Source organism: Muntiacus reevesi, chromosome 4 (genome assembly GCF_963930625.1).
Source record: "Muntiacus reevesi chromosome 4, mMunRee1.1, whole genome shotgun sequence".
Lineage (NCBI taxonomy): Eukaryota > Metazoa > Chordata > Mammalia > Artiodactyla > Cervidae > Muntiacus > Muntiacus reevesi.
Genome location: NC_089252.1, coordinates 139,177,751 through 139,195,727, shown reverse-complemented (window position 1 = coordinate 139,195,727; position 17,977 = coordinate 139,177,751). Strand labels below are relative to the sequence as shown.

The following is a 17,977-nucleotide window of genomic DNA, read 5'->3' as shown; positions in this document are numbered from 1 at the left end:
TTGTGGTCAACAGACTCAGTAGTGTCTATTTAGAGTAATGCTTAATAGGTACTCAATAAATGTGTGTTGAATGGAGAAATGAATGCTGAACAGATTGTATTTTCTTTTAGACTTCTCATCAGTTGAAGTTGGAGCTCAGTTCAATGCAGGGACAAGTCATACAGGCCCAGAATAGTTTAAAACAAAAGGAAAAAGAAGAACAGCAGCTTCAGAGTAACATAAATGAGCTAAAGCAATTGACTGAGCAGAAGAAAAAGCAAATTGAAACACTCCAAGGAGAAGTTAAAATTGCTGTTTCACAGAAGGTAATGATATATTTGTTTACTTTTTTATGGGAAGAAAAACTTTGCAATTAAAATAAACATATGATAGTTAACACAAATGAGTTGCAACAAAGAGAATTTTACATATATGCCCAAATTTTCTTTAAGTTAAATGTATAATGTACTTAATTATCTGATTAAATACCTGTCTAGATTTCCATTCACTATAACCATGTTGTTAGACACTTATTTAAAATCTTAGCACTAATCATTTGTCTGATAAGACATAAAACTTTTGTAAAATAACATGTAACTAACAATGTTAAGAGAATAATTTTATACAACATTTTTAGTGTATTAGAAAATTTAAAGGAATTTAAAAATAAGTTATCCTTATTAAGGGAAATAACCAAGAACAAAAATCACAAAGATATTTAAATATTCAGTAGTATAGATTTCATATAGTTTTTTGTTTTTAAGTTGTATCATAATGGTTTCCAGACCTATGCTAATTTATTATTAAACATCTGTCCTTCATTCTTAAGTATGTTTTAATACTTGTCCAGACCAACAGTTTATAAAAGTGGATTGAACTTAATATTTGAACAAAAGCAGGTTTTTCCCAGTGTTGATAATGTGCATAATTAATTCATCAATGGAGAAGAGAGATATAATATCCCTAGTATGTGAAACAAAGTATATCATGTTATTAATAGTTGGCTTGTCAAATTACTAGAGAAAAACCACAAATACATAATTTATGTTGACCACTGTTTTATGATTACTACAGCCACTTTACAAAAAGTAATTTTCTTATAACATAAACAGGAGTAGACAAATTTGTCTATCCTTTTTTTGTGTGTGTTATATATATAATCATACATCAGGATATAATTATCACAGTGTGTATTTTGTTCTCTGAGTTGACATCTTGAGGTCATTTTTCTCCCAAAATCTAGTAGCCTCATATTCAGGTTTTCTTAGATCTTCATTTCTATATCATGATTTAGTAAATTAAAAAGTCAACTATTTTTAGTACATTTTCTTTTTAATTTAATTATTAGTTATAATATTTCTTCCAGATTTATAATTAATGTATATTGCCAGTACTGTGCATGGCTTTATTAAATGGTTGTTCAGTTGGTAAAGAATCTGCCTGCAATGTGGGAGACCTGGGTCGGGAAGATCCCCGGGAGGAGGCCATGGCAGCCCACTCCAGTATCCTGCCTGGAGAATCCCCATGGATAGAGGAGCCTGGTGGGCTGCAGTCCATGGGGTCACAAAGAGTCAGACACGACTGAGCGACTAAGCAAAACACAGCATGTTAAATAACATGTTAAGGATTCTGAGATTTAGAGGAAATGCTCCTATTGGTAGTTGTCTTGCGTGGGACTGTTACAATGAAAATACCACAGGCTAGGTGGTTTAAATAATAAGCATTTATTTCTCAAAGTTCTGGAGACTGGGAAGTTGAAGATGAAGGCAGCTGGCATATTGAGTGTCTGGTAAGGGCCCACTTTCTGGCTTGTAGACAGCTGTCTTCTTGCTATATCCTTATATGACTGAGAGATTGTATTTCTTCTTGTAAGCCCACTAATCCCATTCATGAGGGCTCTACCTTAGTGACTGCCAAAGACCCCTACATCCAAATGCCATCACATTTGATCTAGGCTTCAACTTGAAGTTTTGGGAGTCACAAATATTCATAGCAGTAGTTACTTGTATTAGTATATAGATGCTAGAAAAAGGAACACCTTTATAACTTGGGGAAGATAGCATTTTGGGGGGAGTATTGAGTGTATAGTCAGTCTCTGTAAATTAGACTTGGAATTTGGAGTACCTAGGCAATAATAATTTGGTTTTATTGAGGAGTAGTGTACTTTCATGGAAAGAAGGTACATTTTAGAGCCAGGTAAATCTGAATTCAAATTCTGTGTGACACATGTCAGGTTTATGGTCACAGGAAAGGGATCCATCTTTCTGAGCTAAATAAAGTGAGGTCGTGGAGTTGTGAAGACAGAGATAATGTGTTTAAAGTACCTAGTAGTGTGCCCAGTGCCATGCAGAAGCTAAGTAATTGTTGGGTGTTAAATAGAAGTATAGCAGACTATGACTGAAGAGTGTCCATGTGCATGGTAGACCATACAGTGATGGTCTATGGAAATTTTTCACTGCGCCACAGCGAAATAGGAAAAAGAATACATAAAATACATTTTTTAATGTAACGGAGTCACAAAGGATTCAGCAAGGCTCTAAGTCATCAGTTCCTGTACTAGGAAACCTAATGTGGGAACACAGAATGAATAGGATATGGCCCCTGTTCTCAAGTAGCCTATATAATTTAATGAGGAAGCAGATACGTAAAGAAAACTGTAATAAAAAAGAGAATGAGGAAAAATTAGAACTCCGTGGGAATTTTGACTGGTTTTCTAGAGGAGCTAGCATTTGAACTGTGTCTTTTAAGATTATTATAATTTTGAAAGGTTAAAAAAGGAGGGAATTAGATATTTAAAAGGAGAGTAAACAATATTAGCCAAGTTTACAAAGCTTAAATGCTGTTATAGATTTGCTGTTGGAATACACGGTAAGTGGAGAAGTGAGGAGAGATAAGGCTATAGAATTGGATGAAGTCATTCTCTCTGTAACCTGTTTTTGGCGTGCATACTATTTTAAGTAACTGTTGTATGTTTCAGACAGAACTTGAGAATAAACTACAGCAGCAGTCAATGCAAGCAGCACAGGAACTTGGAGCAGAGAAAGAAAAAATATCAGTGTTACAAAACACCTATGAAAAAAGTCAGGAAAATCTAAAACAGCTTCAGTCTGATTTCTATGGGAAGGAATCTGAACTACTTGCCACAAGGCAGGATCTTAAGGTATAGTGAATTATGTCATAAAAACCAATAACTTGTTTATAGACATTCATTAAAGGATTGATTTGAACCCAAATGGGCATTAGAAGTCTTAGTGTTTGTGGAATATCATGCTTGTTTTTTATTTAATTATTATTTTTGGAGAAACATGCTTTTTAAAAATTATTTTACATGATAAAATATATAGTAAATATAGGCATTTACAAATAACATCTTTAATAGTGAAATAATTTGGAAATATGCTAGTTGCTACATTAGCTTATCTAAGGACTTTGCTGTCTTTAAGAAAAAAAAACTTGACCTGCTGTTAGAAAATCTGAGTTTTAAATGTAAACCACTTGTGAAAATGCAAGCAGATTTATTGTTGCTTGTCAATATTGACTTTATGTTTGTCAACTTCCCAAGACTATTGTAATGCATAATATTAGGAGATTATAGCTCAAAGTAAACTTAAATTATCTAAACATATATGGATACTTTGGCCTTGGCAATACAGTTGGATTAGATGAAGTATCATTTTTACTAAAATGAAGGATATACAAAAAGGGTAAATAATTTTTTGTAACATTATCAGTTGTTTAAGGGAAATGGAACATTTGTATTCTCTCACAGAAGGTTTAACCAGTTCTCTTTTTGCCACAGTGAAATTAGTATGCCTTTTGATTCTTTCCTGTGTCTGGATGTTTGTTTCTTTGCTTAATTTAAAATGCTTTATTGAAAAATTCCATTGAAAATCACAGAATATTTTTATATATAATGTATAAATACACTGTTTCTATACTTTATTCATAGGTTGCTACAGGGAAGGTTTTATGAAGGAGGTAGAACTTGCCCTGGTCCTGAAAGATAAGAATTTGAATACAGAGAGTCTGAGAAAGATCAGCTCACTCAGGGGACACTGAGGAAAGCAGTAGCAGGGGGAACCAGCAAAGCCGGGAGGCAGTCACCATAATTGGCTTGTTAGAGTGCTGGTTTGTGTTTGGAAATTAAAATTAAAAGGCCTGGGATTAATTGTGTGGTACCTTAGATGTCTAGCAAGGGTGACTGACTGGACTTTATGTTGAGTTGGAGGTAGCAGGGAATGAAGAGTCTAAGCAGAGGAGTAAAAGGAAGAGAATATATACTTAACCCGGAAGTGGTTTACATATAGCTTGGTTTGGATCTGGTGTAAACTAGTGATGGGGGGATAAATTAAGAGGCTGTCTCCCTTTCTTCGTCCAGTAATCTAGCTGTGAGTTGATTAGAACTGGAGTTAAAGAAGATGGAACAGAAGAGATTAATTGGAGAGAGAAGATGAAACAAAAGGGCTGAATAATATAGAGTGCAATGGAATGAAGGAATCAATGGTGACTAATGATCTGACAAAGCAATAGGAGATTGGGGAAAAAGAATTTCCATAGGGCCAAACAGTAGATATTTATATGTATATATTTAAAGTTCAAAATTAGCAAGAGTTTTTTTTTTTTAATTATTTTTTAAATACCACCTGACATTTAGAAAGTGTCTTAACGTACTATATTCTCTTTCTTTTTTTCCCTTTACAACACTATTGAAAGTCTGGGAAGGTTGTTGAAAAGTTTGGACTTGATCCTGTCGGCAGGAGGGAATCACTGAAAGGTTTTGTTGGAATTTGTATTTTAAGCCAACGTGGCTGAATGTGGGGATGAGAGAGGAGACTGCAGTAGTCCAAGTGCAGATGATGGTAGTTTGCGATGGTAGAGTAAGGATGGACAATGTGAATGAATTTGATGGACATTAAGGTGATAGAGAAGTTGAAACCTAATGACCAATTTAAAAATCTTTAGAAATCTTTTTCTTCATTTGGATGTGTTATTTACCGAAGAGCATAACACAATAACAAGACTTAGATCTTTCAGATCAGTATTTTTTCATTAAGCCAACAATTATTTTTATTATGCCTGAAAGCTATAAAATCATGTTCTAATTTTATACATGAAAGAAAAATTCAAATGTAAACATGGGTAAGAGAAAGACAGGGATAAGGCTGCTGTGGAGTTTAATGACTGTTGAGAGGCTGTGGATAGACACTGTCTACCAAAGCTTTCTTTTGCAGATGAAACTGAGGCCCCCCTTGGTTGGTGACAGGCCTAGTGTTTGCACAGTAACAGAACCATGACTGGATCTCAGCTCTTCTGATTTATAGACCTTTATTCTTTTACTGTCATTTCACTAGATTTTTTTTTTATAAGGTAGGATGTTGACAGATTCTATGCTAATCCTTTCAAAATGACATCTGAACTATTAAAAAAAAAAATCCTCAGAAAGTTCAAGTGATATTTATAGGCCAAAATAAGGGATCAGCCATTCTTTTTCTTTTGCTTCAGTGATTATTAAATAATCTTGTGTAAAAGAGAAAGGGAGAGGTTCAGATCCTTGTAACATGACACCTAATCAAGACTGCCATCTGTGGGCTGATGGTGTTACCAAGACCCCAGTAGAATGGAAGCTGAGCTGGCTTCATCTATGCCTTTAGCCCCATCTGCTGGATTACTTATGAAGTACCAAAGTTTGTTGACTAGATATTTTAAACTGGCTATGCTGGGTGCTATTCTTTGATGTCCAAGAAAGGTAGAAGTGGAATTTAACTAAAATTTGCACCCTCAGTGAAGTGAAAACTCTAGGATAGAAAGTTTACAATTAGGTATAAATCTTCTTAGCATAGTACTATTCCTTGTGTCGTTTCACCCGGGCATCAAGAAAACGTAATAACTAAAAATTTTAGAGGTTTATGTTGAAAGAAAAAGGGGAAAATTGTTTAACAGACCAAAAAAAAAAAAAAAAACCAATAGCTACCATGGAACAGTGCAGAAAATGTTTTGTTTGCTAGACTAGTACAATGTGATTGGGGTATTCAGGATCAGGGTGGTGCTTGATCTGTCCAGGGATTTGCTTATTCCAGTGGCAGTGGGTGAGTTAGAGATAACCCCAGTAAACCATCAAGTGGGAGAGGGAGTTCTCCAAGGGAAAAGATGCTGAGCAGATGAAAATAGTGCAGGATGCAGCAGAAAAGGTAAAAGGAGTGATCTGAAATGGCAGTATACTGCTGAATGTCATAGATGAATATCCAGAGGCAAGTACAACAGTATGTCTTGGCTCAGGAAAGAGTAGTGCAGATTTTTAGCTTGACTTTAAAGATTTAGTCATTAGGATTCTGTGAGTTCAGAATTTTATAGGCTGTTATTTAGAACATGGGCGATTTGGAGTTCTTGTCCTTTTAGGCGCTAGCAAGAAGTGGTATTCTTGAGCACTAGATCAGGACCTCTGTTACCTAATTACAGTTGTGTAGACCTTATTTGCTAGGCTTTGACAGATTTTATTTTTTCCTCTGAAAACAGTCATACCCGTTGTGATACTTAAATCAGTTCCCACATGCCCGTGGAACCTTCTTTAAACATTCCATAGAGAACATTCACATTCATTTTTCTGTGCATCTGGCACATAGCAGATGCCTGTACAACTTTGATTTTACACTCTGGTTCTGTTTTCCAGTTCACATGGTCAGCTTCTTTCAGGGCCATCTTTTACTGTCCTGTCTACCTTAGTAGTATATTCAATTAATGCTTAGCTGCTTGATTAGTAAAGGACTAGAGACTTTAGGTCTTTCCCCAAAAGGAAGGTTTATGGTTCTTAGTGTTTTACTGGACGCCATTGAAAATGGAAATTTAATTAGAAAAGACTTCTGAAAAAAAAAAAAAGACTTCTGAACTGAGTTATTTGTAAGGAATAATCTCTTTCAGGAAGCTTAAGTCCTTTAAATAAGGTTTTCATTCATTTTTCATCTATCCTTTATTGAATGCTTTTTTTTAAAAATTTTGTATTGGAGAATTAATTAATTAATAATGTCGTGATAGTTTCAGATGGACAGCAAAGTGACCCGGCATTGTTGTTGTTCACTTGTGTTTGACTCTTTGTGACCCCATGGACTGCAGCATGTCAGGCTTCCCTGTCCATCACCATCTCCCTGAGCTTGCTCAAACTCACGTCCATCGAGTCGGTGATGCCATCCAACCATCTCATCCTCTGTCGTCCCCTTCTCCTTCTGCCTTCAGTATTTCCCAGCATCATGGTCTTTTCTAGTGAGTCGACTCTTCACATCAGGTGGCTATGAATGCTTACTGTAGCCAACCTTAGACAACAGTGATTCCTCCTGAATTATATCTTCTGCCTTTTTTTCAAAGAAACTATATCTCCAAGATAAGAAAGATAAGTTTTTTCTAGATTGAAGAACAACATCTTAGAATTATTTTCCTTAGCAGCTGAGAGTGGCAAAGTTCCTGCCATTTTCCATTCCCCACCTGTTACCATAACTACCCCCAAATAAAAACCTAGTTGTCAAAAAACTTGTTCTTTTCCCCAGCTTCAGCTTCTTGAAATATCTGGGCCTTCGTACAGTTGGTAACCATGAATTACGTTAACTGACAGTGCTACTTACACCACACAGATGAGAAGTTAAGTGCATGGGGTGATGGCCTTGTCAGAAGTAGAGCCTCTGATGTCTGGTTGACTTTCCTGTTTTAGTTCACTTGATCAAATTGGTGATTTAAAATACATTTTCCTCCCAAGATAAAAAAGCTTATCTATAAAATAAAGCTTTTAGTATGCCAAGGGTCATCATAGGTCCTACAAAACATATATGTATATATAATGTATGTAACTCTTTTTAAATTGCTTTTCCCCCCATGTCTCTCCATATATTCATAACCATGTTTGATATGGTTCCTACTTATTTGCTATTCTTTATACCACTTAGCCAGTAAATACTTACATCCTAGCAACTTTGGAATTGCTTTAGTTTTATTATTTTACAATACAAATATTTTCCATAGACAAGAGCGTTCTTTCTCTCTCATTTTATTGAAGGGTATAGCATACTATCTTTTTAAAGTATTTCTTTCCATTATGCTTATGCGTAACTGTCATGTATATTAACCATTATGTTTCTGTTGAAATTTACTAAAAATGATATAATAATTTGGGGAAATTGTTTTTTAAGTCTGTAGAAGAGAAGCTTTCTCTAGCACAGGAGGATTTGATATCAAACAGAAATCAAATTGGAAACCAAAATAAATTGATTCAAGAACTGAAGACCACCAAGACTACTTTGGAGCAAGATTTAGCAAAGAAAGAAGAGCAATTGAAGGAACAGAATAAAGCACTACAAGATATGCAAAAAGAAAAGGTATTTTATTTTCTGACTAAATCTAGAATCTTAGAGTTACAATGGCTATAGAGATCTAGTCAAATCTCTCACCCAGTAGAGGCATCACCTTTATTTTTAATAGCTCTCTCAGATGGACTTCTAGTTTCTTATAAAAGACTTTTGGTAATTGGAATTCTGATGCTAGGAAGTTCCTTGTCATTTCTGTCCATCTTCTTACTGCTTTTTAAGTTTTACAAACAAATCTGGTTTCTTACATGTTAGGCCCTTGGTTATTCAACAACAGATATTATAGATCCTCAACTATTTCTCATGTAACATGTTATCCTCTGGATTTATTAATGAGGTAATAAAAGGTCTAGGAATAATTCTTAAGCTTGTTAAAAATTCTTGAAATTAAGAACCAATTTTTTCTAAGGGGAAGTAGGGGTGTATTTTGTATAAATGATGCTATGTTATGAAGTTGAAAGCACTGTACTATGCTTAGTACATTTAATGATCAGTTAAAATTTTATATGAAAGGGAAATTCAGATTCTAGGAAATATTTTATTTTTGGTTTTATAACTGAAATTATATATTTCCATTAATTGATATAGTCTAAAGTGTACAATTCCTAAAGTTCTTGGTATATCTTAATTATGCAATTCCTCAATTTTTTTTTTTTGCTATACCAAAAAAACCTGGGCTCTCAACAGTGAGAGAGTGGAGTCCTTGAATTACCTTTAATTTAAAAATTGGATGGAAAAAAATTGGGGGATATTTTTGTGGTGATGGCACTGGTGAAGCTGGAATGAAATTTATAATTGGTGCCTCAATTTAGAAAATTCTGACACAACTGTATAGTTTAGAGGCTTTTAATTACAAGGGGTTTAGATCAAGTAGATCTTGTTTTAGTTTTTGATTCTACCTCTATTTATCTTCTCTGAGTCTTGGAGAATTAAAAAAGGAGAATTAAAAAGAGCTACCTGGTATAGAGATTAAGTTAGATGATGTATAATATTCCTCCCTAGGTGCCTTATATAGACAGTGATATAAAGATAATCTTAATAAGTGTAAGATGGTAGTTTTGGCTACACTTTAGCCAGACAATTTTGCAGTATTAACTATTTAATCCTTTATAACAGTCTTATTGTTTATATTGTATAAATAAGGACACAGAGGTAAGAGAAGGTAAGTAATTTGCTTAACTTAGGTCGCAAATAGTCGGACACGACTGAATGACTGAACTGAACTTAGGTAGAAAGGGGCAATGACAGTCATAAATAGAGGCAATCATTTTTGTTACATTAATTTTAAGTACTTACTTTAAAATTATATAAATCATTTTTTCTATAGTCACTAAAAGAAAAAGAACTTGTAAATGAAAAATCTAAATTGGCAGAGACAGAGGAAATTAAGTGTAGACAAGAAAAAGAAATTGCTAAATTGAGGGAAGAACTCAAGTCTCACAAGCAGGAAAGCATAAAGGTATGTGAAGATTGTTTTTCCTTTTGTACTGTATTAGTGTTGTTAAAGAGATACGTGTATGTGTGTGTGTGTATATCTATATGTGTTTGTGTGTGTATAGATATACACACATACAGGCTGTATTTATCTGTTTATTTAGAACATAGTATGTGCCAGGCACATTTTTTTTAAATTGGAAGGTGATTGTCTTACCGTATGGCGCTGGCTTCTGCCATACACCACCCTGGATCAGCCGCAGGCACACACGTTGTTGTTCTTGACAAATACTCCTGCTCTCACAGTGTTCTTAGACTGTGGTGTCTATACACATGTTGAAACCATGTTAACTTTGCTTCCAGATTATTGAATAAAGTAACCCCAAAAGTTTAAATTTTGTTGAGATGATAATCAAGAGAGTTATCCATTAAGCTTATAGATAGTAAACTTCAAAATATGTGAGTTTAGGATTAGGATTTTAAGGGATTCTGTGTTTTAAATTGTTTTTCTTCCCTAAAATCCTTTAATCTGTTATTTAGAACATTTTTCTTAGAATTAGCATGGCTGGCGTGCCACTTAAAGAAATTGAATTGCTTTTAATTTGCTTTTAAAGTGTTACTAATTTTCATAGAGAAAGGTTAGATTTTTCTCAGGTGGTATCATAATTACCTCTTCTGTCTATCAATATACTTGCCGGTTTACTTTATAATTATCTCTTTATATCATTATATTCTTCTAGACTGACTTTCTAAAAGCAGGGAATGTATATAATTTATCTTTTATGAATATCCCTAGAACCTAACAGTGTGTGATGCCTAAATGTTGACCAGTAAATGCCTGCAAAATGAAGAAAGGGAAAATAGGGGGGTAGAAATTTTTCATATAATTTAATCAAAACATAGGCATTGCAAAGCATCAGCTAAATTTGATTGTTGAGCAGCAAATACATAATCTTGCACCTTTTTAACTGTTTGAAATACTGAACTTTAAGAATTTCATGAGTCTAAAACTCATTGTTTGTATTGAGATAAGCTGTATAAATTTCAGTTTTTAAAAAAAACTATAAAGGATGATTTATTTTGGCCTTACTTTTTCATAGGAAATAACAAATCTCAAGGATGCCAAACAGCTTTTGATTCAGCAGAAATTAGAGCTTCAAGGGAAAGTAGATTCCCTGAAGGCAACCCTTGAAGAGGAGAAGAAAACCCAGGAAATGCTAAAAGAGCAGATGAAAAAGGAAGAAGATGAGCTGAAGAAAGAGTTTATGGAAAAGGAAGCTAAATTGGTAAGTTAATGGTGGGAGGTGTGTTTTCTAATTGATTTTGTAAATTAATCCATTAAGAGAGGATTTTTCTGCATAAAAGTTATGATTCAAATGCTTACCTAACATTTTTTAAAATTTTATTTTTAATTGGAAGATAATAACAATATTGTGCTGGCTTCTGCCAGTACAGCAACATGAATCAGAATGGCCATCATCAAAAAACCTACAAACAGTAAATGCTGGAGAGGGTGTGGAGAACAGGGAACCCTCTAACCCTCTTGCACTGTTCGTGGGAATGTAACTTGATACAGACAGTATGGAAATTCCTTAAAAAACTAGGACTAAAACTACCATATGACCTGGCATTCCCACTACATTTTAATTTTTGATTTAAGATAGAAGATGTGATTTGTTTAAATAGCTGACATGTGATTGGAAATGTTTATTCTGTAATTATATTTCAGTTTATATAAGTGAAAGTTCAATAAAACAATTAAAAAAAACACTTTTAGTGTCAGAAAAACAAGCCTATAACTATGTCGACTGAGGTAGATGACATGAATGCTAATCATGTTAAACTTGTTTAGTTAACTGAATGTTGATGTGGGTGAACGGAAACTGCAGCTTGGCCTTATGCTGACTAGAGTCTACTTTTCCTTCTCTACCTTGTGCATGCCAGATAGGAAGCATCTGGCTTTCCTCTGTTGAACTGAGTCCAAATATCTCCAGATAATTTGACTGCTAAATGTTTGCAGTGAAGAATTGTAGTTTCAGGTTCATGTGGTGATTTGAAGTAGTGGTATTATTTTTTGGCAGTTTGATAGAGACAGGAGGATACATTTGGAATTTGAGACATAAGAAAATGCCAGCTTTGTTTCCAGGGCACTTGCTATCCCTAACTATGTGTTCTTCCCCTGCTCTAGTGGGAAAAAGGAAAGTCTCCAATTGCGTTACTTTAGCTTGATTTTATAAGAGGCTTGCTGCCTATCATTTCAGTCTTAAGACTTTTAAACCAGTTCAAATTATGCAGATGTTTGTGGAATCAATTTTATTAGTGCCTGCTTTCCTGTAGATTATTATTTTTGCTGCCATTGTTTAAAGTTCAACAACTTAAGTTTATTTTGCACTACTTTTGTAGTAGGTTTTTTACCTACTGTTGTTCCTTTTCTCAGCATTCCGAAATAAAAGAAAAAGAAGTAGGAATGAAGAAGCATGAAGAAAATGGGGCTAAACTTGCCATGCAGATTACAGCGTTAAATGAAAACCTGGGCACCATGAAGAAAGAGTGGCAGTCCAGTCAGCGGAGAGTCAGCGAGCTGGAGAAACAGACGGATGACCTGCGGGGTGAAATCGCAGTGCTGGAAGCGACGGTTCAGAATAACCAGGATGAAAGGAGAGCGCTACTGGAAAGGTGGTTAATGTCCAGTGAAATTAGTTTATTTCCATGCTAAGTGATAAAAAGACTGTATTTCACATTAAAAAAAATACAAGTCTTGAGAGAAGTGCTCCTACAGGTTAAGCAGCCATTTAAAAACGAACCCTTTCAACAATCACATAGGTGAAAGTAATGTATTACGTTTAAAGTCACTGAAGGTGGTTATCTGTATACAGGGAAGGTCTGTAATGATTATTATTTTTTTTTAAATTATGTTTGCATTCCATTTTAGGTGTCTTAAAGGAGAAGGTGAAATAGAAAAGCTTCAAACCAAAGTACTAGAATTGCAAAGAAAGCTGGATAATACAACTGCAGCAGTGCAGGAGCTAGGCAGAGAGAATCAGTCCCTTCAAGTAAGTCACCTGCTAACGTGAGGCAGTTGTTCAGCCTAGAACTTCCCTTAGTGAAAAATGTATTTTTCACATTAAAAAAGAAAACCTCATATTTAATAATACTTTTAAATGGCTACTGAGTTGTAGCAGTACTGTAGGTGTTAATGGATAATTAAATATAAGATTTATAGAATTTATCGGAGAGCCATGTCATTCATGAGTTGCCATTATTGGGAAAAGTCAAGAACACGAATGAATGAGTCCCTGTATGTTGTAGTAATCTCATTATATGCTCAGAGTTCCAAGGAAGGATTGCTTGATCTTTAGGATTAGAATGCATTGGAAATCATCTAAGGTTAGAAATTACCAACATCTTTGAGGAGTAACATTTGCGTTACTTAATGTCATTCATTTGTAGCAACTTTTGATAATGAAAGTTGACCAAGGTATTTCTAATTTTTAAAAATGTATCCGTTTTAAAACTTGGGCTCCTAGTTAGAAATTATAAATCATTGTTTATAGCTTGGAGTACTATTTATTGAAACTTTTTCTCTTTAATAGATCAAACATACACAGGCGTTGACTAGAAAGTGGGCTGAAGACAATGAAGTACAAAACTGTATGGCCTGTGGGAAAGGCTTTTCCGTAACAGTGAGACGGGTAAATGGTTTTATTACTATGGTTCTGGATTTTATTCCTTGGTGACAGTGTTTTAACCATCAAAATTGTCCTGCATTTGACAGACTTCAAAAGTTTTGTCATTTATTAATTTATAACTACAAAGAATAATTAAATTTCATGCACTCTAATTTCTTTTTAGCCCATGTATTTCAATTTTAGTTTTAAATTGAATCATTGTCTTTCTACTGAGTTACTCTCTGGAATAATCATTTTCTGAACCAGTGCATTCATGGTCAACTCATGTTTTAGTCATCACTGCATTCTCTTAAAGGAGAAAAGAGATAAAAAGAAATTCTAAATAATGCCATTATGTGATGTATCCTATAGAAGAAATTATGCCCAAAACATTTTGCAAATAGGAATAGTTTTTCACTTGATAGAGGTGCTTTATTAAGTACTTTATTAAGGCATTTATTAAAATCCTCTGAAGGTGGTTCTGAGAATTCCAAGATAAATTCCATATTTAATGTTTAGTATTTAGTTAATTCGAATGCTTCCTATTTAATCAAAGGGATTAAATTGATATTGAAATTTTATATTATTAAATAGTACATCAATCACTTGAAAGTTAATATACTTTCACAGTGCAAGTTTGCTTTCTTCTTATAGTCTCATAATAGTTTTGGTATAGTTTTTATGCTTGAAAATGTTTAATTTTTGTCATTTACAGCATCACTGCAGACAGTGTGGAAATATCTTCTGTGCTGAGTGTTCAACCAAAAATGCCTTAACTCCTTCTTCCAAGAAGCCTGTTCGTGTCTGTGATGCATGTTTCAATGACTTACAAGGATAATGGGTTATGACAACTTCAAAGTAATACTACAGTAACATTAGATTTTTAATAAATGCACTTAATAGAGGTCCTGGACTACTACTATTTGATTTGGACAGTGGTTGCAATACTAAACCAAATTAGAATTCGTATATTTTGGAATGTTATCAAGTAAAATTCTTCTATTTTTGTGAGACTTGAGTTCATCTTTCTCCATTTACCCCTGGAACAGCTTTCATGCCAAGTTTAGAAGTAGCCAATGAAATGTAAATAAATTTTGGACGGAAAATAGCAATGTATTTTTTTAAATATAATTTCATTGTTCAGAAATGATATGAATACACTTCCGTAGCTGCTTCTTTCTCCAAAATTTAGTATATGGAAATGTATATGGGTGATGTTACCCTATCAGATATATCGCACAATAACACATTAAATATTCTCATTATAAAGTCATGCACAGAACTATAAAGCTTTCTTTTTTTCTTATATATAGGTCCATAGCTCAGTTGCATTGTTACAAATTTACAACTCAAGTGTTCTAAATACAGATTATGTTTAAATATGTATTAACCATGAATTCAAACATGGTTTTTATGTTAACTATATTAAATTCTCTTGGGTGGATTTTATGGCAATCTCTTTAAAATTAATTTGCTTATTTTATGACTATCCATATTTTATCCGTATTATGGCTATTCTCGGGTTGTATTTAAAGATTAGGGTTAATTTTTCTTTTTTGTCTTTCTAACTCATTTTTAAACTCCCACATATTCTTAATTAAAAATCCTACAAAACTTACCAGCCTCACCCCCAGTTGGAAGATGAATAACATAAATTGTGTAATGGTCCTATTCTGTGTTTAAGTAGGAAGTCTTCTGTGATTAGCTTTCATTTTATATCCTTATTTTGTCTCTCCAGCATCTTCAGGAATCTGAATTTGCTTTTTTTTAATGGATCTTCTTTTTTGAAGGTAATCTGGTTTAACCTCAAGTATAGCTCAGCTCCACTGTAATTGTGTTGTAATTTTGCATCTTAAAGCTAGTAACTGGTATTGCTATAGACTTATCTGTGAAAACAAGTATAAATCGGCAAGGAGATGTTAAATATCCTGTTTTATATTTTCTACTTAGCTAACAGGGAAGAGTTTTTTAAAGTTTTAAACTTGACTTAGATTTTAAAGGTTCTAAATTTGGGGTTTCATATCAACTGTGTATCTGTTTACTTCACAAAAATGCTATGAAATTACCTTGAACAGTTGGATAATAGAGTATCGCCAAAAACAAATGTGTTTAGGAACCCCTATATTAAAACCAGAACTGAAACAGAATGAGGGTAATTAAAAATTGGCTTATTTGTATGCTAAACAATGGAATTAAAACTTTATCATAGTCTTCATTTGGAAAATTGGAAAACAGCTGAAGAGTCATTAATATTGGTGTGTTACTCTGAGAAGAAATGTACAGTTACGTATTCTCTCAGTGCAATCATTCGGTAACGGGGGAGGGTGGGACCTAATAATACATTAACAGTAACTGCTTTCAGGTATCATGCTGAAATGAAATTATCATGTTATGTTCTTCCTATAATGTATACAAACTAAAAGAGATTGCCATATATTCATTAATTTAAAAAACCCATTTAAGTAAACTGTTGTCAGTAGCTATCGAGGACCCTGACTGAGTCCCTGGACTCAGATAAATAACATACATCTTTGAGCATAAATGTTGAAGAAATACAATGGTTCCTTATTAAAAATAAGTTTGATAATAGAAACTATGCATCTTCATATACTTATAATTCAAATACTCTTAATTCTACACTTATAATTAATAAGCATGTTGGAATAACATTCACAGCACAGTTGTTCTTTTTAATGATAATGAAACTTCATGAGAAATTTCCTGGATTAGAATATTTGTTCACTTCATCTCCTAATTGGGTGCACCCTGTCTTGTTCCCCCTGCCCACATAGCCATAACAAATACATATGTGTTTGAGTATTTTCTACTTTTCATCTAGCTAATCTTACTTTGTAAGCCCCAAATAATTTGACTACATATTAAGTAGAAGTGAAACCTAAAATTTAGCTATTAGTCTCACCAACAAGGTGTTTTGGAAACAAAAGGTTTTCTTTTTCTTTTAATTAAAAAGTCATCCTCTTAGTGCTTACTGGGTCTACATTTTAGATGTCTACTCGTACTCTGTCAGTGATTTAGAGCTGGCACATACGGAGTCCCAGCTCTAATGCAAAGCATACTGGCATCACACGTTAGTAAATTCTAAGCCCCAGCACAGAAATGTGAGTTAATAATCAAGTCTTGCTGGGTTAGTGTACAATAAACTATACGTACGGAATTTTTAGTAGAAGACAAAGCTGCTGTTATAGGATTTATTTTGAAGAAAAAAAGAGGGAAACAAACACAAAAACCTCAACGCAGTGTATAATTTTGTTCAACTACCTCTTAATGCGGAATTAGATAGTTTAATAGTTTCCTCACAGTAATGTTAAATAGTAACTGCCAAATTTGTTAGTTCCCCATCTCTGTTGAAAATTATGATTATTTTATAGTTTGGAGAACTTTAAAGACACTTTTTTTTTTACCTTGCATTTGCATAAAGATGTTTAGCTTTTAAGTGGAGAGCAAATTATGATCATATATTTTGATATTATTCATGACCTATTTGACTTTTTTTTTTTAAATGCACTTTGGCTATGAAATCATGGATGATTTGATCCATAAGATTTAAATGTGCCATTAATTTAGTATTCCTAGACATGAGCTTGATGAATGGTATTCTGTGACTATATAATGTGCCACACATTATTGTCTTAATTGCCCTTTGCCTGAATTTTAATGATCAGTTATTGTTGCAGATGTGAATATTGTGTATAAACTTACTAAATTTATGTAAAATTGTATAAAATAGAATTGGAAATAGCTAGGTTCTGTGTAGAAGTAATGAATTTATTGTAACATGACGCAGTTATGTCTATGACATTCTGTACTTTCTGAACTGGATCATATTCATAGCTTCTGTAGATACTTTTGCATGAATATTTTTTCCTTTAGATTTTGGATTCATTGTATTGTTTACTATTTGTGATCATGTAGTTGTGCCTTATTTGTGAGAGAGTTTAGCTCAGTAAATACTGTGATTTCTAAACTCAGTGAGTGGAAGGTTATTGATTATAAATGTAATAAATTACATAACATTTAAATCTGTATAAACAACAATGGAAGGATCCTTTACTGAATTGCTTTTTAAAAAAAAATGCTAAAGACATTAAAAACCATTTCTTTTAGTATATTCTGTGACCAAATTATTTTGTCAAATTATTTAAAAAGATAATGTAAAATGGCTAATATTTATAGACTTAGAACTCTGCACTTGGATATAGACAGTGGATGTGCTTTAATGTTCAACTTAGAATAGTAATTAGGTTCATAACTTCAAGAGAAATTACTAGTGCTATTTTGCAGACATCTCCTTTTCACTCCATTATTGCAGATAATTAGCAAAACAAAAATATTAAATAATATTAAACCCTTGTTTCATTGCACATTTAAATTGAATAGCTAGGCAACCACTTAGATACTTTTCTGATGGCTTAATGTACTGTTGCTTTTTACTGTCCCCCTACCCTCAGGAACCAAAGTTTTAGAAGTGATTTTTCATTTTACTCTAATGTGTTTTCCTCTGAAGAGAATGTATATATCCTCACACACTTA

The 17,977-nt window shown here is 33.5% G+C and overlaps 1 protein-coding gene across 4 annotated transcripts in view; it reads left to right on the top strand.

Moving 5' to 3' along the window:
* EEA1 (early endosome antigen 1) overlaps window positions 1-17,553 on the top strand; it is a 122,969-nt gene extending 105,416 nt beyond the window's left edge. For all 4 annotated transcript variants that reach the window (XM_065934196.1, XM_065934198.1, XM_065934200.1 and 1 more), the window contains 9 exons: window positions 111-305; window positions 2,957-3,139; window positions 8,151-8,336; window positions 9,652-9,783; window positions 10,859-11,044; window positions 12,196-12,434; window positions 12,691-12,811; window positions 13,352-13,450; window positions 14,142-17,553. In XM_065934196.1, coding sequence (XP_065790268.1) covers window positions 111-305; window positions 2,957-3,139; window positions 8,151-8,336; window positions 9,652-9,783; window positions 10,859-11,044; window positions 12,196-12,434; window positions 12,691-12,811; window positions 13,352-13,450; window positions 14,142-14,264 — 1,464 coding nt within the window. In that variant the 3' untranslated portion in view covers window positions 14,265-17,553. The remainder of the gene's footprint in view (window positions 1-110; window positions 306-2,956; window positions 3,140-8,150; window positions 8,337-9,651; window positions 9,784-10,858; window positions 11,045-12,195; window positions 12,435-12,690; window positions 12,812-13,351; window positions 13,451-14,141) is intronic.
* Window positions 17,554-17,977: the final 424 nt, after the last annotated feature.